This window comes from Stigmatopora argus, chromosome 1, assembly GCF_051989625.1.
Source record: "Stigmatopora argus isolate UIUO_Sarg chromosome 1, RoL_Sarg_1.0, whole genome shotgun sequence".
Taxonomy (NCBI): domain Eukaryota; kingdom Metazoa; phylum Chordata; class Actinopteri; order Syngnathiformes; family Syngnathidae; genus Stigmatopora; species Stigmatopora argus.
The window spans coordinates 9,082,607-9,105,727 of NC_135387.1; the positions used below are offsets into that span (position 1 = coordinate 9,082,607).

The 23,121-nt window shown below is 39.2% G+C and overlaps 2 protein-coding genes across 14 annotated transcripts in view; one reads left to right on the forward strand and one right to left on the reverse strand.

The window, feature by feature from the left end:
* Positions 1–7,826, reverse strand: part of LOC144065406 (membrane-associated guanylate kinase, WW and PDZ domain-containing protein 1-like) — an 88,568-nt gene extending 80,742 nt beyond the window's left edge. For 6 of the 9 annotated variants that reach the window (XM_077588783.1, XM_077588700.1, XM_077588646.1 and 3 more), the window contains exon 1: positions 7,125–7,825. In XM_077588783.1, coding sequence (XP_077444909.1) covers positions 7,125–7,422 — 298 coding nt within the window. In that variant the 5' untranslated portion in view covers positions 7,423–7,825. Of the gene's footprint in view, positions 1–7,124 lie in introns of all 9 variants that reach the window. The other 3 variants (XM_077588316.1, XM_077588493.1, XM_077589033.1) reach the window with 1 other exon arrangement.
* Positions 7,827–8,498: 672 nt separating this feature from the next.
* ren (renin) lies at positions 8,499–22,777 on the forward strand. 5 transcript variants are annotated; one of them, XM_077611038.1, is made up of 11 exons: positions 8,499–8,514; positions 8,585–8,757; positions 9,569–9,639; positions 16,652–16,790; positions 16,996–17,119; positions 17,221–17,339; positions 18,958–19,154; positions 21,250–21,372; positions 21,453–21,594; positions 21,698–21,796; positions 21,875–22,777. In XM_077611038.1, the coding sequence occupies exons 3-11, from the start codon at positions 9,620–9,622 to the stop codon at positions 22,034–22,036; spliced, it is 1,125 nt and encodes a 374-aa protein (XP_077467164.1). In that variant the 5' UTR covers positions 8,499–8,514; positions 8,585–8,757; positions 9,569–9,619; the 3' UTR covers positions 22,037–22,777. The 5 variants fall into 5 exon arrangements, with proteins under 5 accessions (XP_077467164.1, XP_077467171.1, XP_077467179.1 ...); XM_077611045.1 differs by having other exon boundaries at positions 8,508–8,757; positions 21,884–22,777; XM_077611053.1 differs by lacking the exon at positions 9,569–9,639 and having other exon boundaries at positions 8,508–8,757.
* The last annotated feature ends 344 nt before the right edge of the window (positions 22,778–23,121 follow it).

Genomic DNA, 23,121 nt, shown 5'->3' on the forward strand with positions numbered 1-23,121 from the left:
TGGTAGATTTGTGGATATGTGTTTGTGTGGAGGGTGTCTGGGTGGGGGGTTGTGCTTGTGTCTGTGCGTGGTCGTACAGGCCTAAGGAAATACACAATATTGGCCTGGCCGACCCATGCTTATGACAAATGTTTCCAGGAATGGGCGCTTCCATGTTGAAAATGTGAGAGGGAAACAAAAAGGTCTAGTAATCATCGGTTGTTATGGTGGTTGCGTTAAACACGGAAGAAAGTGTAGCAACAAATAGGAGCTTCTGTAGTTGCCAGGGTGCGGCAACGCGCAAAGGTCTTATGGGTATTATGCAAACGAATTCCAGCTGCACACAGCTGTTTATATGACACACATCAATCCCCCTTGAATATGCACGTGAAATCTCCTCATTCGTCTTCAAAACATCCTTCAATAGCCTGATTTATATGCAGACCCTTAATAATTTTGATTAAAATCCTTGTGATTGATGATCATAGGTGAACTGTTTTCACATGACGTGATCTTTTCTGATCGGGTGTTTACATGTCAAAACATTTAATCGTAACAGCTGTTTTATATGGGCATACCGTACGCTTGTGTTTATATCTTACCATGACTTGTTACAACTTACGTTTGTATAAATATCTGGGTGACAAGCCTCCAGATTCCCTTTCAGATTAGTACTTTTTCTTTTACTGTTTGTTGTCGGAGTTTTTCCTGTGGGCTCCGACTGTATTAATGGATTCTGTTCTTTTTTGGGGTTAATTATATCCAAAGTAATGCAATATATCCTTGTGTGGTTTTGAACCACCAAGCTTTTTCGATCAATTTTTCACATTAGTAGATATGACTCATCCTTTAGTAATGATGATACTTGACAGAATTGTGTCTTATTCACTGCCATGGATGTAAGGATCAGTGACTTGAAGGTGTGGAAGTTAGGTAGTTAAGTGTCCACTACCTGATAGTGCAGTGGTTTTTTTTTGTTGTTGCTGTTTTTTGCCTCAATTCGTTGCGGGCTGCGTGGCTTCGTTTCCCACTCGGTGGCATAGAAATAGTGATTGCGGATTGTTGTCTCTACGTGTCCCCTAAGATTGACTAGAAACCAGTTTGGGTGTACACTGCATTTCACTTGAAGTCACCTGGAATAGGCTCCAGTACCCTGCGACCTGGACAAGAATAAGCAGCGTTGACAATAAATGAATGACATTAGCGTCTTGCCATTACCCCATCAGTTTTGAGCAAGTAGCTCCTTTACATAAAGTAATTTTAAACATGAATAAGCAGTTATCTTGAAGTTCTCGTGCCATTTTCGGAACCGTTTTATCCTCATTAGGGTCACGGAGGGTGCTGGAGCCTATCCCAGCTGTCTCCGGGCTAGAGCCGGGGGACCCCGTGAATCGGTGGCCAGCCGATCGCAGTCTTTGAAGCTATTTTATTCATATTTTATGGATTCTGTATTTAGTTGTTTCACTAAAAGGTTGTGCTCTGTTACATGACTTCATGCTTTGCCCTGATACAAGAAGCATTCTTTCCAGATTACAGAGTGACAGCGTTAACACAAGGATGTCAAATGACAGTATATAAAGCATTTAATACACTCGTAAAGCGGGACCGGATCAGGTCAGCCTCTCAAGGGCTTATGAACAACCTGAACCTCTAGAGATTGAAACAGCGGATGGGAGAGAGATCAACTCAGAAATCCTCTACATATCGTCTGCTAACCTTTCTACTGATCTACACTTATAGAGAAACATATTCATGTGTTGATGCAAATTAATTTTACCAGTAGCATACTTAAATACCTTTGGGAAAAATATTTCTAAAAGGCTAGGCTTCCCCTAAACTACCTGAACTTGAAAATTCTGGGAAATATCTTCTCAGGAACCACAATTATCCAGTTGCTATCAATTGAATGAAAAATAACTGCAGTAATAAGAATACGCACAGGCATGCACCAAGCTCTAAAATCCATCTCAATGTCAGAGGTTCTGCTGAAAGACTTAAAAGTTACACTATATTTGCATCTAAAGGAAGGTGTAATTAGTGCCAACATATACCACACAACCCTAAAAAATAGACTCGAAATAGAACTGATTCATGTAAAAGAAACGCGTAATGGTACGTAATCTTTTCCAGATGTGTGAAACTAGGAGGAGCGCAGCTTAAACATCCATTTATCTTTGCTAAACACTCTTATGCTGTGTGTGCTATAATGGTGGTGTGACTTTAGAAGCGTGTGTGTTTGCGTGTGTATGGCTCACTACATTCAACATGAAAGAAAGGGATATATCTTGACTGGATGGTTCTTCCCATTTGTTTGTTTATTGAGTCTCATCCCTTTTGAGTTGAAGTAAATTAACTCACAAATCTGTCCGATCACTTATTTTAATTTAAGATTAAGATTAAGATTTAAGTGTGCCAAAGTTATCAAACAAATCATGTGAGTGACTGCCAGAGAAAAAACAAAAATCCCTTATAGAGTAAATTACAGGGGAGCCTCACAACTCTCGAATCCAGGTCAGTCCACCTGTGTGGAGTTTGCATGTTCTCCCCGGGCCTGCGTGGGTTTTCTCCGGGTACTCCGGTTTCCTCCCACATTCCAAAGACATTTCGTAACTTGGATACTTTTCTGAATATTGGAACAGTAATTTGCATATGCAAATATATATATATATATATATATATATATATATATATATATATATATATATATATATATATACATATGTATGTATATATGTATATATACGTGTATATATGTGTATATATACATATATATACATATACATATAAATATATATGTATATATATGAATATATATATACATATACATAGATATATGTATCTATGTATACATATAGATATGTATACATATCTATATGTATGTACATATAGTAGCAATATATGTACATATATATGTGTATATATACATATATGTATATATGTATATATATACATATATATGTATACATATATATGTGTATACATATATATATGTGTATACATATATATATATATATACATATATCTTGGCAGCTGCACGCTTGACTTTTCTCAGTTGAAAGGCAGCTATTATGCACCTTGGTTTTTCCACACGCTTCTTGCGACCCTGTTCACTTTTTTGAATAAAACGTTTAATTGTTCGATGAACACGCTTCAGAAGCTTTGCAATTTTAAGAGTGCAACATCCCTCTGCAAGATATATCACTATTTTTATCTTTTCAGAGCCTGTGAAGTCCCTCTTCTGACCCATTTTTCAAAGTGAAAGGAAGTTGCCTAATAATTATGCACACCTGGTACAGGGTGTTTATGGCATTAGACCACACCCCTTCTCATTACAGAGAAGCACATAACCTGATATGCTTAATTGGTAGTGGGCTTTCCAGCCTATTCAGCTTGGAGTAAGACAATGAGCATTACGAGGATGATCTCGTCAAAATATTCATATGCCTAATAATTCTGCACTCCCTGCATAAATTTGGTTGATGAGTGATTTCTGTTTTGAGAAGCTAAGTCACGTTAAGCTTTTTTACTTTAAGCGTTTGAGACAAAAATGTGTGTTTTTCGTGGCTGACTATTTTTCTAACTATACTTGGAACTTGTTTTATTGGAGCATTACTGTATTATTATGCCCCAGTCGATGGTGCTCAAGCCACACATTCATCAAAGCCATTTATAAAACAAACAACAAATCAATGAAAAAATAAAATATAAATAAAAGAATAATTGCTTTAAAACTTGAAGAACAGATGACAAATGCATTAAATTGAAAATAAACTCGTTCAATAATGGTGCATATTTCTGTTAATAAAAAAAAGAAAGAGAACAATGATTTATACTCAAGAACTAACAATAAATTGTATGAATGACTACATGGGTGCATTACTGTTCATGTGCAAGTGCTATTTTTAACAACAACAAAAAGTGTTTTTATGGAACAAAGTAGATAATACAAAGGTGCATTTCTGGACAGATAAAAAAGAAAAGAAATTGTCAAATTGTTTTAAGAAAAAAAATGTTACAGGAAGAGATTCCTTAGAAGATGAGGTGTAGCGTTTACACACTACGAGGAATGTCAAGCGTCAATAAGACTTGTGAGTACAAATGATTCAGACAGTTATATACAGTTGAGCTCGATTAATGATTTGTATTTAAAAAGTGAGCTACTTCCTAGACCCAGAATATAAAGGAACATCAGTGTCTACTCACCGTATGTCTGCGCAGCAACACTAATATATATATATATATATATATATATATATATATATATATATATATATATATATATATATATATATATATATATATATTTATTTATTTATTTATTTATTTATTTATTTATTTATTTTTTTAAACATGGTGAGGTTGTCATTGTTATAAAAAAAATTCACCAAATTATTAAAAACTCATTACATTGAGGCCTATTTATATTGTGACATAAAATGTCCCATTTCAAGATAGCTTTTTTTTCCTACTGTCGTCTCTGAGCCCGCAGTTTTCAAACACTGGGCATATATTGCTGTATCTTCAAAACTGTTTAGTTTGCTTCTCTTTTGGTAGCTCAGATTGTAGGACAAATACCTATATTTCATTGTTATTTTAGTGAAATGTAATTTAATCATTATCTCACACACTGAATCAAAAGACCTGAGTACATGTCACATTACATGTATTAAACGAAAGAGGATTACAGCCTCCATATAAAACATCAAAACACATTATAATGTTTTAAATTGACACTGCGCTGCTAAAAGCATTTGGTTACGTTTGATGAACAGCCTGAGTAGCAAGTAATTAGCGTAAATAATGCTTAAGTCTTTGAAGCAAGATTGTTACAATAAAGACGTTGCTATAAAAACAATTATTTAGTCATATTGTAACTGTATGTTGGGTTCAAATCTTTCATGAGTTTCGTGTGGATAAAAATGAGTGGTAGCAGCTGTATTTTGTGTCTTTCTGTCTCATTACCTTTCAGTGTACTAAATTTAGACAATATGCTTCACACTTGGCAGAAAATTACAATGTTGGAACATTCATTTTAAAAGGGCAACACCATTGTAATCTGGTCCAAACGAAAAATATAAAATGAAACTTTGAACTCTTCAGATGATGATTTAAAAAAAGGCTATTAAGCAAGCAGGTCAAAGTCCAAACATTTCTGAAAGTACAAAAAAAAATCATAAACCTATCCAATATTCCCCTGAACATGTGTAAACAACACACACGATACACAATGGGAACAAATGGCAAACTCCGAAAGAGAGAAAAATGTTGTCCTTCTACCACGACAATAAATGTTTGACATCCCATTGATTACTTCCTAACGTCAAGTGTTGTTTACAGAGTGATAAGTAAAGTCCAGAGTTGAAACCAGAGTTGAGGGTGTACTTATTACAGCCCATCCCATAGAATGCTCCAAGACTTCATTCATGTGATTCTCTTCCTGCATTCCTCTGTAGGAGCACACACCTGCACCTCAAGCACACCAACATTATTGTCTCACATTGGCAAGGAAGCTCAAGTAACACGAGCCACAGTCTTGTACAGTGAAAAAGCGACGGATAGCTCAAACAACCCCTCATCAGGTCTAATCAGAGATCTTGGAACACAAAGGGTCCTGTGCACAAATGAAAAGTTGTGAGACTGCAAAGGAGAGAAGAGTTGATGAAGACTTTGCGTCTCTAATTAGAGACTGGAACGAACTGCTGATTTGTGCAGGATGCTAATGACAAAGCAGCAAGGAGGGATCAGGGTATGCTCCAAGTTTGCAATGTCAGGAATCATTTAATAGGACAGCAAAATTGTTGAAATCCATCTCTTCTCGCCTCTTAGATGAACTATTCAATAATGGACATAGATTACAGTCGAAACTAACCCGAAACTCTTATGCAACCTTGTTAATGATTTCCTCTAAGTGACCGCAAGCTTTATCAGATGTAGCACTGACATGTTGAATGAAGGTCTTGTGTGGGACTGGATGGCGACACACGGACAAATGCCTCATTTTGAAACTCCCCGAACCACTGAGGCATCACGCAACATTCTTATTTTCTCGAGTTGTAACAAAAAAGACACAAATGGCAAGAGATGGGGAAATGAGCAGTTAGCATGTGCATTGTCGTCTCTTAGACAGATGTGGACGCAGCAGACCGTGGGCGATGGGTCATCCAGCACGCAAATAAGAGTCTGCCCAGAGGAGCAGCCTGGCTCTCACAAACAATACAGCCTTCACTTCCCATCAACAGTAATTGACAGAACAAAGAACAGCAACATCCTGTGTTGCCGTATGAAGACAAATATAACACTATTGTTACAAGTAGTGTGTTTGGTTGACTCATATGTCTATTGCGTTTTGGGAGGAACACTAAGGCCATCAAGATGCTGTCCCCTTTTGGCCTTATGCATGACCCCGCATGTGTTTGACAAGTGAGAGGCGATGTCTGTGTCTTTATATGTCCAACTTGTCCATTCATTCATTCATCTTCCATACCGCGCATCCTCGTAAGGGTTGTGGGGGGTTTTCTGGAGTCTGTCCCAGCTGACTTCGGACGGAAGGCAGACTACATCCTAGACCAGGGATGGGCAAACCGGTCCTCGAGGGCCACTGTGGGTGCAGGTTTTTGTTCCAACCGATCCAGCACAGACACTTTGACCAATGAGATTTCTGCAGAAAACAAGAAGCACCTGACTGCAATTCACTGATTGCACTTGTAGGACAGCAGATTGGTAAAAAAGTGTCCTCTTTATGGGTTGGAATGAAAACCCGCACCCACTGCGGCCCTTTGTGAAATCGTTTGCCCACACCTGCCCTAGACTGGTCGCCAGTCAGTCGTAGGGCACACAGAGAAACAGACGACCACTCACTCTTACAATCACACCGAGCGGGAATCAAACCAAAAATCAGGCGGCATAAGGTGGCTTGTCCAACTTGTGTGACTTCAAATGTACAGTGGAATTCCGATTTCTCCCCCAAATCCCTATTTGAGAAACCCAAATGCCAATGTTCCTTTGCTCGCAGTGAAGTTGAAAGTTTTAGGTCATTATTTCCACCCATCGTATTGGGGCCATAAATACCTTTGGAAATTGTGAATCAAATAATTCACCTTGCTTTCACTTTTCGCACGCTTCTTGCTGACTTGTTGCACTCTTACCTTGACGCACAGTCCTCAAAGTGACAGGACCTTGGCTGCTTGTCATCACAGTTAAAATGTCATAAAGGGGTAATCCGGACACGGGGAAGCCATCGACCTCCAGGATGAGCTCCCCCTCGTTGACTTTGCTGCCCTGGTAAAGGAGAGCATCCTCCTCAACGTGTCCAATATAGGCAAACTGTCCATTTTCGGCCCCACCTCGAACCTCTACTTTCAGATCGCTGCACCCGTCTCGCACAATGACGCACTCGTTCACTTTAGTGATCCAGTGGTTCTTCTTCTGGATGACTTTGGACATGGTGACTCGGATTCAGGTTAAAATCCGTAGTGCCGGCGAGAGAGGAACAACAAGCGAGTTGATGCATAGCCCAGTGGTACTTCCAACCCTTCCAAAAAGTTCACAAAATGTGGCTGTCATCCCAAGTTGGTCCATTTTGAGCCGCGTCCCGAGCCACCTTCCGTGGCTCCCATCGCGTGCTGACGACGTCCCGACACTTGAAGCCCATTTGTTGATGTTTACGCTTCTTGAACAACAAACAACTAATCGCAGCGTCTCCTATTCCGCTCCCTGATTTGTCGCTGCTCTTCTTAGCTCCTCAACTTGGACTCTTTCTCCATCTACTGCCAAATAGATTTTTCAAAGTAGATCTAAAGTTTCTGACAGCTGGCAGGCAGCACAAGTTCATCCCATCTACTCGTGCGCCAGTCTTGAAGGACGAGTGGACAGGAGTGCGCATGCGCCCGCCTTCTTGCCTGTCAACGCTCCTCCCACTCACTTTGACACGGATTACACGAGTCCGACTATTGCTTTTTCATTCATTCATTCATCCATTAATTTTCGTAACCGCTTTATCCTCACAAGGGTCGCGGAGGGTGCTGGAGCCTATCCCAGCTGATTCAGGCCAGAAGGGGGGGGGGGCACCCTGAATCAGTGGCCAGCCAATTGGAGGGCACGGGGAGACGGACAATCATTCGTGTTCACACTCATACCTAGGGGAAATTTAGAGTGTCCAATCAGCCTACCATGCATGTCTTTGGAATGTGGGAGGAAACCGGAGTACTCAGAGAAAACCCACATAAGAAAGGGGAAAACATGCAAACACCACACAGGAAGGTCGGAGCCCACCGGTGACTGAACCCTCGATCTCTGGACTTTGCTAACCACTCTTTCACCGTGAATGAATGAATGAATGAATGGTACTTATTAGAGCCTCTGTCCATCCCTCCTGAGGTCTAACCTACCTTGGGCAGGTGAAGGAGGGTCTTATATGATTACAGGTTGGAGACAGGCGGGGTGAGCGGCCACACCTGTTGGCAATCAACATCAGTCACCTTTAAAAAGCCAGTGGACATTCTACCTCGTCGCCCGTCCAACTCGTCTGGTTTCTCCGTCAGTTACCTCTTGCCCTCGCATATCTTAACACTAAAGTCTGGCTCACGACCTTTGCTCTTACCTCTAGGATTTGTCTCTATGTGCCTCCTTTGAATTCGTCAGCCTGTGCTCATACCTGCCTTGATGGCGTCATGCACACCTCCGCGATCTACACGACCCCATCACTTCGGAAAAGGACATAAATAAACCTTCCATATTTTCACCACGCCAATTGTGTAAGCTTGGACCCTAAATCTTGGGGTAAGAGTGATTTTATAACACCGATATTACACTTAAAGTGAGTAAACATTTGTTGACTATAGACATAAATCACAGTTTTGATGGGGGTGGGGGTGGGGGTGTCAAATCCAGGTCGATTCACCTGTGTGGAGTTTGCATGCATGTTCTCCCCGGGCCTGCGTGGGTTTCCTCTGGGTACTCCAGTTTCCTCCCACATTTACAAAAACATGCATGGTGGGCTGATTGGACACTCTAAATTGCCCCTACGTATGAGTGTGAGTGTGTGTGCATGGTTGTCCGTCTCCTTGTGCCCTGCGATCGGCTGACACATGGTGTCCCCCACCTCTGTCCCGGAGTCAGCTGGGATAGGCTCCAGCACCCCCCGTGGCCCTAATGAGGATAAAGCGGTTCAGAAAATGAGATGAGAAGTCTGTGCATGATAATGCTGTTTACTAAAAAATAGTTGTCTTGTGTGACAGATGCTGATATTAAGGTACCATAGTACATGAACAAAGGCTATGGGGGTCAGGTGAGAAACGCATGTCACTGCAGGGAAAACAAAGAGTCTCTGAGTGTTTCCACTGAAGTAGAGAAACTGGGGCTCTTATGAGGGCAGTGGCCTGAATAGGCATGTATGAAAGGCAGCTTTCCATCCCATTTCATCACAATGTTAAGTGCGGGGAGAGTTCATGCTTCATGAGCTGTGCCACTTTTACCTTTCCTATTTGTCATGCGAATGATCACCACATTTATCCATCTGTATATTGTGACCCTAACATGATGATGTGCTCTTTCTTCCTGTCTTTCCCATGTCCTTTTGTATTTGCTGTAGGGTAACAGCCAGTTTTTGCTATCCTTCCAGTGACGCAACTCATTTGAAAAAATGCCTGACATGTTGTCGAGGTACAAACTATTCACACAAATGCTAAATTGCTGGTTATTATGATGAGTTTGACATGCAGTATCTGCCAGACTTGAGGACTGAAATAACTAAATCATGGGTTCAACACTCATTCACACCTGATTAAGCTGTTTTTTTCATTTGAACCCCACTTATCCTTGTCAGGGTCATGGGGTGTTGGAGCTTATCCCAGCTGACTTCAGGTGAAAGGTGGACTACATCCTAGACTGGTCGCCAGTAAGTAAGCACTCACAATCCCACCGAGTGCGAATTGATTCCACGTGGCGCTCATTGAAGTGAGGCAAATGAATATATTTTAATAAATTTAAGGTTCTATACTGCCACATTACGGCCCGGCGGCTTGAGTGGTTAGAATGTCGGCCTCACAGCTCCGGGATCCTGGGTCGGTCCACGTGTGTGGAGTTTGCATGTTCTCCCTGGGCCTAAGTGGGTTTTCTCTGGGTACTCTGGTTTCCTCCCACATTCCAAAGACATGCATGTTTTAATTTTTTTCTCATTATACTGACAATAAAAAGCATTCAATTCATGGTAGGCTGATTGGACATTCTAAATTGCATCTTTTACATCTTTTTATTTGTTGATATACTTCTTGTTTTATTAGTATTGTAATTTAAAAATTGGAAACTGGATTATCTGGAGAAAACCCACGCAAGCCCAGGCAAAAAAAACTCCACACAGGAGGACCGGCCTGGGGTTGAACCCATGACCCCAGGACTGTGAGGCTGACGCACTAACCACTCATCGCCACGCCGCCTATATGGGTTCAATGATTAAGAAAAAAAGTAAAAGTAGTGTCAGTGAGGTGTTAATGTAAACCTTTAAAAAAAGCATGAAAATCTAATTGTTTAAAACGATTGAGTATATCTACTGAATTTCTCTAAAACTTACTAGGCAGTTCTTCTTCATTTGAGATTTTGTTTTGATTACTTAATGTCTAATACATCAATTACCATCTTTAGCTTCTCTATCCAGGGGGTGAACCCCAACCCCTGTCTTCAGAACCAAATGGTGCTGATAGAATATAAAAGGAATGATGCAATGAGAGAGAAAAACAACATATTGAAATTCATTATGGTTTTATTTGTCATCAATTTCCTTCTTTTGGACATTGGTAACATAGGTCTATTGGTAATAGATTCAGATGTCTTCTACTCGAAATTAGAGGTTTATACTAGATATTATTTCTCTTTCCTGCTACCCCCTCGTGCGGTTATGTTCCAGAATGCAATAGGTTGTGTTCATGGATGTTAGTTACTGTTGTCTCATATTTGCTGAGCACATATGACATGTACGTAAAAGAGAAGAGTGAAGCTATTTTTGCAGGTGAATATAGAATGACAAGACAGAATGTTATGCAAAGAATATGCAATTCTGGCAGGCTACCAGTCTATATTGCTACTGTGGGTTGAACATTTTCCCCTACAATTGTGTACATTGTACATTTGCATTTATTTATTTAGGTTTATTTGTTTTTAAGCATTTTCACAGCTTTTTTATATTTAACTTTACTGTGGAATACTTTGCACTAGGTACATTTTTTCCCTTTCTATTCAAGCACAATGATCATGTTCCAACCATGCATACTAATGTTAGGGATATACTATACAATATTTAGTATACATTTCAAGAAGGTGGACTTTACCTTGATGACCCCTTCATATAAAGGCAGACAGCTTTATTTACAATGTTTATTTACATTTATTTTACAATAGTGTATTTCAAACCTGCGGCCTGGCGGATGAGTGGTTAGCACGTCGACCTCACAGTTCTGGCTGGGGTCCTGGGTTCAAATCTAGGTCAGTCCACTTGTGTGGAGTTTGCATATTCTCCCCGGGTCTGCGTGGGTTTCCTGCAGGTACTCTCATATGGCTCTTTTGATGGGTGCATATGGCTCTCAACGTAACAATGTTGTCAAAAGAATTCAAATACTTTTTGTACTTTAAAAGTGGTGAAGTGACTAAAAAAGGCACACATTTTCATGTATGTTGACTTTTAAATTCGGAGCATGGCTCTCAAGGATTAACATTTAAAAAATATGAATTGTTTATGGCTCTTTCCATCAAAAAGGTTCCCGACCCCTGCCCTAAATCAAGAGTGTCAGACTCGGGTTGGTTCGCGGGCCACTTTAACGTCAACTTGATTTCACGTGGGATGGATCATTTTAGATATAATATTTAGATTTTTTATTTGGATTAAAAGAACTGGATTAAAACCCCTGAATATTCAGTTTTTTTAATAGATCTAAAACAATGTTTATTTTAGCTTTTTTTATATATATTTTTAGATTTTACAAAATGATTTTTGAACTAAAAACACAGAAAAAATGATTTAAAAATTACACATTGATTTAAAAGGGGGAAAATTAGAAAATTTAATATACATCTATACTCTTCATTTTAATTTGATCCTAAAACAGAAAGTCGACACTCATGATTTACTTTCCCGGGCCACACAAAATGATGCGGTGGGCCAGATTTGGCCCCCAGGCCGCCACTTTGACACATGTGCTCTAAAAGCATAAATAGTTGTCTGTCTTCACATGCCCTGCAATCAGCTGGCCACAGAATCAGGGTGTCCCCTGCCTTGTGCCCGAAAGTCAGCTGGGATAGGCTCCGACACCCCCCAACCCTAGTGAGGATAAAGCGGTTCAGAAAATGAATGACTGAATCAATGAAAAATATCACAATCCTAACAGCACTCATTAGAAGGTCAGGAAGATGATGCTCAAACAGGTCCTCATCCTTGTCTCATTATTTTTGGATTGATAAACCGCAAGGGGGTAAATTGTCTTTTGAAAAATTGCAGGTGATCAATTTTTAATTTTTCTCTCTCTCTCTCTCTTCTCACTCTCTCTTCTCTTCTCTCTTTTCTCTCCCTTACTCTCTCAGCTTTGAAATTTGCTCTCTAAATCCAATACTGCACCCTGTTGGGAAAACTTGAGGCAAGCATTCTGGCGCATTTAATGCATCTTTTTATTTTCTAAAATATGAATATGAAGTGTGCAAAGTCAGTGTACAGGCTGCATCCACGACTTACTGTCTACACAAATTGCACTTTTTATTCATTTATTTTATTATTTAGTAGAAAACAAGATTTTGTGGGTGTGGGGATCTGATTTATTTGTTTGCGCAATGCGCAAACTTATTTTAGGTCCTATTTACCTGACAATCCTCTTGCTTGACTTCACTCTTTTCATGATGAATAACTTGAAACCAAAATACACAAGTGCCCTTACAAACAATCTGCACTTGATGTGAATCACTTGTTTGCTCTTCGGTCTTTTACATACTTCAACACCCTTCCCACATACGTTTCAACACCTTCGCCCACGTCGTTGTTTATTCTTAGAGTTAAAACTAATAATGCTGTCCAGATGTGTAAAGAATTTGATTCTTGTTGATTGCATCTTTACCTGACACAAATAGTTACACGGGAAAATATGTTGCTCTTATTTGTTTCTTTATTATTACTTCTTACATTAATCTATCTTTCTGGAGTTGTACACTTTTCCCATGGCCACCAGTAGAATGGCCTCGTGAGGCCAGACAGGAGTGACGTTAAGGTCTCCCTCAGCAATGTGGGAAAATGGCCAGTTGGTATCTATTTAGCTAACTGGTCAAAGGTCAGATGTCAAATGTAAGCTTTTCCCCAATTATGCAATAAAATGGCTTATATTCCAGCAAAATTAGCCAGGTTTTCTAAAGTTCTATATGAAACAACTTTAAACAGACCTCGTGGGAGCTTCGAGAGCTCTGAAAACATAATTTAGTTCCAGGACACCATAGAGCTGTTTTTCCAGCTGTTTATCCTTGTTTGAACTTTAAAGGTAGCACAGTGAACACTAATTAGCATTTAGCAGATAATACGCACATGTACTCCCCATAAACATGCTGCAGTGTCAAAGTGTAGTACACAAAAATATATGGTTTGGACTGATTGATTTGGCTTGTTAATTTTGCTGGTGTGTGTATACAAAGGCACAAAAGAACAACCAGACAAATGTGGTTGCATTTAACTGAATGTTCACTGGCGTTTACTTTGGAATCAGTAGTCGTGGTGCAAGTTTTTTAAACAAGAAATCATTATTTAGGTTTGTAATTAGCGATTGCATTTGAATGCAATTTAGGCAATAGGCAATGTTTTTCGATTCTAATTGATTTTGGATTGACAAACAGACATTGTTTCCACACATGCATAAGTGTTTAGCATAGAGGCAGAATTTAAAACTGATTTTTGAACTGTTTCCAACATACATAAGCAGTACATCTGATATTTGAACCCTTTTATGACACTGATTGTCTTGAAAAGCCGTTGTTGTTTTTTTGACATTCTTTTCAGGTTTAATTCGGAAAAGTTGAAACAACAACAATACTGTAGATTCTTGTACTGCTCTGTCAAAAGTAAATTCTTTGGCAGTTAAATATGAAGTGCATTTACATTAAGTACCTAGCTATATGTTTAATTATGTTTTAATATCACTATTCCATCTGTTCTTTCGTCCTCCATTTTCTGCCCAACTACAATGGGAGTGATCCAAAGTCCCTTATGGCACATTAAAACAGTTTCAGCCTTTAAAGACACTCTTATTTACTCTTGTGGTACTAATCTAAGCATCTAAGTTAAAAAAATAAATAAATGAAAAAGAAAAAGTTATAATGGTGAACACCCTGACCCTCAAAAAACAGCCTTTTTTGTGTTATTGTGAGCAAATGTAGCTATGTGCAGATTTTCCAAAAGAACAAAGCTCCACTACAACATTATTAATGTGGCCTGGAGTGAATCAATTGAAAAATGTAAAAAGATGTTTTCATTTTTTTCAGTGCGTTGTATGATTCATAGTACACTCAATAATAAGCTTTTACAAGAAATTAAATTCTAAAGAGCATGTATAGGTTGAACTAGCGTTTCTAATCACGAGATCCTTAAGTATATGAGTCACTGTTATTAGTCAATCTTAGCTTCCCAGTTTTGTGCGTCATGTAGCCACGCTATCTCCTCCAGTAAGGTCTGCTCACAGTGACCTTATTTTCTTTGAGGCTCACCTCTGACCTCTGCCACAGCTGATGGAAACCCTCCCATATCGCCTTACGTGACTGGGTGGTCAGTACAGTACCAGCACATGACCGCAGTCTGACAGGCCAGATACTGTGGGAATCCTCCTAGGGGTAAAATCCACAGAGAGGGAGCCTGGAATGAAAAGGTGTTGGCCATGTTTGGTCTGAGCATCCCAGCAAGAAATGCAATCCAAACAAGTACAACGTTGCCAAAACCATAACAATACACTCACCATGGGCCAAACTCACTTGCCAACAATCTCAATCCAAACCATGCAGGGAATTCAGTCCACCTTTCATCCTTATCTGTTCACAAAAGTCACCCGAACTACCAAAATGGAATTGATTAGCTACAAAAGCGGGAGATCTGCCACAGCTGTGAAAATCAGCTGCATGTGAACCCCCTGCCTTCTGTCGCAAACGAGATCCGAGAGGTCAAAGTGCAGACCTCTCACTGGGACCTCTTTATCACAGTAGAGGTTATGTGACCAATGGGGAAGTACCAGGGGTGGAGGGGCATAGAGGGGCCAGAGGAGCAGAGTTCTTTTTCAAGTGGTCACCTTAATTCCCAGCGGGAACCCTCGTCTTTGGGGGTGAAGAGGATGGCAGCAATGGTATAAAAGAGCCAGGGGCACCTGAACACTCAAACACAACCTCAGCAAATTGAGGACTCACCATTAATAGAAGAAGGCAATCTGTTTTTCTTCATCCAACATCCATCGCTGTCCGGCTGCATTTTTCCCTTCCAAAATGGCAGTTTTACTGACTTTTTGGGCATGTTTGCTTGTCGGGTCATTGACAATGAGCTCTGGCCATTCATTGAGGAGGTAAGAGGCTTCTTCTTTTTGACATCAAGTTTTGAAAAGAATAAAACAATCGTGAGATACTGCCTATCTTTGTTTGTTTTTAAATGTGCCAAATATTCCAATAAATATGCTTAAAGGATAGAATGCTGTCTTCCTGGTACTTTATAGGATGAGGGTTCTGTGTAACATAAATGTACACCACAGGGGTGTTTGCTAAATAGTATTGTTCTGCATGACATTACACAACCTCAGAACAAGACTTGCATGACATCAGAACTCACCATGACAAGCCCAAAACTTTTGGGATCAGGAAGGTCAGAGGATTGTAATTGAATGTTTTTATTTACTTTGAATTTGTCATTCACATGATGCCTGAACTCTTTCAGAGCCAAGGTTTTTGACAAATAAATGGCAGGTATTTATTTTTATATGTAGTACTTCCCCATTTCATCACATTATTTGTGCTTCCTCATATTATCAAATTACTTTAGTTGTAGAAGAATAGCAGACCAGTGTTGGTCTCTGCAGAGAATCCTGAGCCAAGACAATGACTCATTTGGCTGCATGTCAGAGTTACTGATGGGGTTATGTACTTGTTGACAGCAGTATTGCTTCCAGTTGGCCTGGAGAAAAGAAAAAAAAACATCAGGTTTGAAACATTACACCTCCAACCAGGTTGTCAACATTGAGCTATTACATAAAAGCTCTGATAATACATCCAAAGAAACAATATTGGTGGTTCCCCTTCATTTCGAGTAATGTAGAACTACCATTTTAAAAAAAAGGTAGCATTCAAAAAGGGGGGATTTTTTCTTCTTCTTTTTTAACCACCAAGATAGCTTATTAAATTTGTCTCTGGTGTAAACATATCAAGTAAGCCATTTAGGACAGACCACCTAATATAAGACGATACGAAAAATAAGTATATGTTTTTGTTCAATTGTTTCCAGCTTTTGCCCTTTTTAATTTAAAAAAAATCATTTGTTGTTCAGAATTAAGAAGCTATATATCACCACATCAATCGTTTGATTGTTTCTATTCTTTCAGCAAAAATGTGCACGAGGCTATGTGCTGTTTATTTTCCGCATGACCCACGAGAATGAATTTCCCCACTTGACTGCCCTTCTTTCCAGAATAAGCCTGAAGAAAATGTCGTCTATCAGAGAAACGCTGCAGGATATGGGTGTTTCAGTGGAGCAGGTGTTGACGGAGCTCGAACAGATGAGCTTCAGCAACGGAACTGTTCCCACTCCTCTCACCAACTATTTGGATGTGAGACAGTTCGCTTCACACAGCGTTAAGGAATCCATACCATGTGCTTTCTCCGTCGAAAATTAAAATGTCAGATCAACCATCCGTCCCGGTTGCTTCAAAAAATTCTTTTTGTCTGCGTCAAACTGAATTTCATAGTTCTAATGGGAATTTGTTGCATAAATGGCTTTCCCCCCCACACCTCCCCACTTCCCCCCTCTCACAGACTCAATACTATGGAGAAATCAGTATTGGCTCTCCGGGTCAACTCTTCAACGTAGTATTTGACACAGGCTCAGCCAACTTGTGGGTTCCCTCACAGAGCTGCTCCCCGTTCTCCACAGCCTGCTGTAAGTGTCACACACATGCAGAAGGAGAACTGTTTACTTTCAGCATGCATGTGCAGGGTTCCCACAACTCCAGTCTACTCAAATGAACTGTGACCTTTTAGTTACTCACAACAGGTACGATGCCTCCATGTCTCACACTTACATGGAAAATGGAACAGGATTTTCCATCCAGTACGCCTCGGGGAATGTCAGGGGATTCCTCAGTGAGGATGTGGTTGTGGTGAGTTTACAATCCTTAACCTCTGCTGTCATTGTCTGAATAAGTAATTTCCTTAAATCATCAGTGAATACATCCGGAAGCATCCACGGGTTAAAACTAACTGGTTTTCACGATCCAGGGTAATTAACTTAGTCATTTACTCTCATCTTAACTCTTTCAGGGACACTGGCCACTACAGTAGACTAGACTGCTATTCAAAAGTTGACACTAGAGAACTTTAACTCTTTATAAAGCAAGACTATTTTTGTTCATTTAAAAATGTCAAGCATAGCAGCAATTATTATATTCTTAACTATTATTTTATTACTATTTCAATAATTAAAAACACATTTTGAAAGTAATACAATATTCGTAATAGCTATATAATATATTTAAAATATACAAAAACAGAAATACACATTGGTTACGGAACCAAGTAACACTTCAGTTATTATATTCTTAACTATTATTGTATTACTATTTCAATAATTAAAAACACATTTTAAAAGTAATACAATATTCGTAATAGCTATATAATATATTTAAAATATACAAAAACAGAAATACACATTGGTTACGGAACCAAGTAACACTTTAAAGTAGATTTTTTTAGACAGTTTTAAACTGCCATTCTATGCAATTGAAGGCAATAGATTTCATAGGCTCATCTTTCAGTGTATTTTTGCATGAAAGGGTTACAGATGGAATTTGCTCTTAAAACAAAATAATTTTCGTCAAAGCCCTAAAAACTGTCATTTTAGCTTGTCATTACACAATAAATATAATTTCTTGTCTCCAGCCACATCTTTTGATTTTAATTTGACCGAAAGGAAACCACTGAGAAAGATGTTCCAAAATCATGAAATTATAAAATGTTTAATAATGCTGAGACCCTTGAAAATGATTTTACTTCAGCATAAACAATTCTCAACAATTGTTCATGAATTCGGCACTCTCTCGCACAAGTTAATAAATAGACTTAAAAATACAATGTCATTTTCCATTTTAAGTGCAATGGCATCTTGTGTATGAGTGACCTGTCTATAGGATTTACATACTATGTACTTAAAATGTTATTTTGTATTTTTTAATTTATTGTTTTGTATATTAAATAATTTATAAATATATTAGATCAATAAATGAGAATAAAATATGTAAACAAATCAATGTTTATAATAATGACAGACAATATAACAATCCTCACATGCATATATATTTTGTCCTCTGTTAAAAAGGATTAATGCATATGTCTAATCACTTAGAGTCTAGGTCTTAGACTAGCTGCTGTGGTTTATGCTCCAGAGCCAAGTCAATGAATTAATCATGATGAAATAACCATTTGATGGGTATATTGTATGTCATTTTATTTATTTGTGTATTTATTGATTTAAAAAAAAAACTATAACAACAGCTTTGTTTTATGGGGAAAGGCTCTGACAGAGTAGTCGCGAATCCATTCATTCTAATGGAAAGTGATTTGACCTATGACTGTTTTGTTTTACTTGCTTGCTACCAGAATGAACCAACGCGTATCTCAAAGCGCAACGTTACAGTTTGGAATGAGATTTTGTGATTTACGAATGTTATTAAGAAAGCATGTCTGTCAGGAAGACTTTGACTTCCTTTTCTCCCTTTTAAGGTGGGCGGAATCCCTGTGGTCCAGGTGTTTGCTGAAGCGACCACCCTGTCGGCCATGCCGTTCATCTTTGCAAAGTTTGATGGTGTCCTGGGGATGGGCTACCCGAATGTGGCTATTGATGGCATCACTCCAGTGTTTGACCGCATCATGTCCCAGCATGTCCTAGAGGAGGAGGTATTCTCTGTTTACTACAGCAGGTGTGTACAGTTAGTGTGGTTTCAAAAGATATGTTTCTGATTAATTTACTTTTTTGCTGACTGCTGACACCCCCCTTCAAAATGGTTTGGACATATTGAATGGATTGGATCTCAGTCAATGGCACCCAAGGAGTTAAGGCTTAGCGATTCATGAATAAGCTTCAAATATCATAAGAGTCAGGTTAGGTGTTACAATTACATTTGAACGTATGTTTGACGAAATAAATCGTTTCGTAATGCGAAATATAAAATGAAATAACGTTTGTTTTGACAACCAGGAATAATAAAAGCCTTACAAAAATAATGACATAAAAATGTTGGTCTTTGCAGCATTTGTTTCAGTCATGGTTAGAAGAAAACAACCATTGTCCTCATAGGACTGACTGATCAAAAGATGTCTCAAGCACGTTGCTTTTATAAAAGACTCGGGGCGTATTTACAGCAGAAAAGTCCATAGTTAGCATTCTTTTGTCCAGACAAATATACAAAGGACACGTTTTGGTTTGGTGTGGCTCTTTTTTTACATTGTAAAGTAAGTCTCAAGATTCTATGACACACCCACGCACGTGCAAACATCATTAAATCCTTGGACAAAACAGTATGGGCAGGTTAAAAATTCAGGAGTTAAAAATAAATAAATAAACAAATCATGTTACTGTGATACCAATCAAATGATATTACACATAATGCATGTGGCTATGCAGGCCTATTACATGTAAAAAGAGGTTTGATTCCAGAAGTAGTTCGGACGCAAACCGGGACCACCCCTCGTTTCTGACCGGCTGTTTGCTTCGCAACAGAGTTTGCGAGTTTGTATGTGCACCAGCCCAAAAGATGTGCACCACAAACAATTTAGGTTTAGTCCAGATCAAACTGTACAGGTGTGAATACACTCTCAGACTACAACAGTGGTTCTATAAATGTGGTACTAGTATCATCCGGGGCAAGCAGGTTCCATCTGGAGGTACACAAACGATTGACTGAATTAAATGTTCAAACAACCTATTTTAATCCATTACTGTGGAAATTCAGTCGTATTCAACGTAATCTACAAAATATTCACATTTGATTCTTATCAACAGTATATTTTCAAATATTCTGGAATTCCAAGCATGTGCTTTAGAAAGTGGATGGAGTATGCTAAAAAATGATAGTGAACACCCAATCCCCTGGATCTATACCATTTGTTTTACCTGCTTGTGTTCTAACTATTTACTGGTTTCCTCAGTGAAAAACCAAGTACCACTTGGAAGTACACCAGACCAAATTCCAAAACGTGCACTGGCTCAAAAAAACCTACTTGACTGTGAAATTTTACACCATGAAAATAGAGCCCACTGTGTATAATGCGAGGACGCAACGGTAGAACAAAAGTAATAGACATAAAAACAAAGAAAATGAACAGACCATGTCATACGAAAGTTACATTTCCCAAGTTGAAAATCAACAACAAGCTGCCTGATGGTGTAGGTTTCACTCGCCCGTCTTTGGTACGGGCAGGCTCAGTCGGGCTCAATTCCTGCTGTCAGCTATGTGATTGTATGCGCGAATGGGTGTTTGTCTCTGTGTGCCCTACGGCTGACTGGCGACCAGTCTCGGGTGTCGTCTGTCTTTTTCCCAAAGTCAGCTGGGATAGGTTCCGGCAACCCCCACAACGCTTACGAGAATGAATGAAAATCAATCATTTACAGTCAAGTTTTATTTTTAACACTTTAGTATTATTTTGTTACAAAATTCATGTTTTCTTGACTTTTTTCGGAATGTTTTGGCCTACTACATCACCACGCTACAAAGATGTTTTTACCTGCCATTGATATTGAAACATGTGCAATTCATTTGAACTGGGGGAATTGGCTAGGGAATCGAATCCTCACATCTCAGTGTGAGATAATCTTTCGCTGCCAACCTCTTACTGTCAAAATGGATTTCTAGCACCTTTAAAGCCAGCCAATTAACTAATGTTGGGCCTGTTTGCCATATTTGGAGAGCCCAACATTCTTTGAAGTGTTACTTTCTGTAAAATGTTAAAAAGACACTGCACTATACTGTTCAATATTTGAAAAAAAAAATGTAAAAAAGAATGTGCTGCTTTCAGAGACCCACAACATTTCCCCGGTGGAGAACTGGTCCTGGGTGGCACGGATCCAAACTACTACACTGGAACATTCAATTATATGGAGACGAAGGAGATGGGCAAGTGGGAGGTTGTGATGAAAGGGTATGATTTCATAAACTGCCAAAAAAATAGTTCACTCATGACATCTGTTTTAGTGTCCATTTGTCCATTGACTCTTTTAGCGTTTTCGTGGGAACAGAAATGATATTTTGTGCAGAAGGTTGCACAGCTGTGATCGACACAGGCTCCTCCTACATCACAGGCCCGGCTTCCTCTGTTTCTGCTCTGATGAAAAGCATTGGTGCACAGCTTGATGAAAGTGGTGTAAGTTTAATTGTTTTACTCTTCCAAAATGCTTTCATGCTGAAAACATTTGCCCTCTAGAATGCCCTGCCATCTTTGCACCATAACTGATATTTTCAATCAGTACAAAGTCAACTGCGACACAGTAGAGACACTACCAAGTATTGCTTTTCACCTTGGTGGCCTGGCGTACTCCCTCACATATGAGGATTATATTCTATGGGTGAGTTGGATAGCACATGTCCAGTCTTTGGAATTTATGCCACTGTCAGTGATGATGGATGCTTTACTGTGGCTTCAGCAATCCCAGATCGAGGGCGAGGTCTGCATTGTTACCTTCAGGGGCTTGGATGTGCCGCCGCCGACAGGTCCCGTTTGGATCCTGGGAGCCAACTTCATTGCCCGCTACTACACAGAATTTGATCGACGCAGTAACCGCATTGGCTTTGCTGAAGCAGTCTGAAAATGCTCGAAAGGGATGCAATTTTCTACTTCTGGCTATTGTCACTTCTCAGTGGTTCTCAAATATATCACCGCAAGGAGTACTAAATAGTTCTCCAAGTACCACAGTCAGGGTCAACATGAACTCATTGGCTTTCATTGACGGCAATAGACGTCCATTCCATTTTGACTTGGAGAGGGTGGCAGAGAATGATCGCTGCCAATCCCTTCCACTCAACAAGGACTGGTCTTTTGTCCCATTCATTGACAGACAATGAGTTAAAATGCATTAGTGACTTCAAATACTGGCGTTCATTTATGTCTTTCTCCACTATTACACGTCAGAAAATCCATTAAAACAATATTCTTTCTGCTGGAGTGCATATGACAAAGGTCTTGTAAAGGCCTTTAAGTCATTATATTTTTTTCTATTGACCAGTTTATTACAACAGGAAAAATCTACCCATCTGGCCCTTCCTGTGAACCCACCTCCAGAAAAAAAATATAAATCTACTGGAGTGGATAAAAAAAAAAAAACATTTAATCCAGTCAACCTTTTAATTTTTAATCTTTGAGAACCACTGCTATACACTTTTCACTTCTGCCAGGCTATTAAGGATCCCTGTTTCTTTGTTTCCCACTGTCCTGTTCTGCCAAGTTAATTTGAACTGAAGACCTTCTGCTCTCTATTTATAATCACGCACGGTTTTGCAAATTGTGTCTGTCGCCTGTCGGTGTGAAACTGAATTAAAACCATGGGAATTCCGTCGGATGCACAGCTCTGTTGATTTCATTTAGTTATTGAGAAATTGACTTGAAAAGGAATGTGGTTTATTTCAGCCAGCACTTAATAAGTCTGCATAGCTTTAATTACATTATGGAGCTGTGTAGATTATTAACAAACAATCGGCTGCCATGTGTATCAGTATAACAGAGAGAAATGTCCATAATGTACAGAATGTGTGTTCGCTGCATGAACATCCATCACTTTCCAAAACATTATGCAGTTTGTAATTTGGGAAAAGAAAAATCTTCACGGTTCCCTTTTTTAATACACTTATCTAGCAAGCAAACGTGACAGCGAGATCAGATAAATAGAAAAGTCCA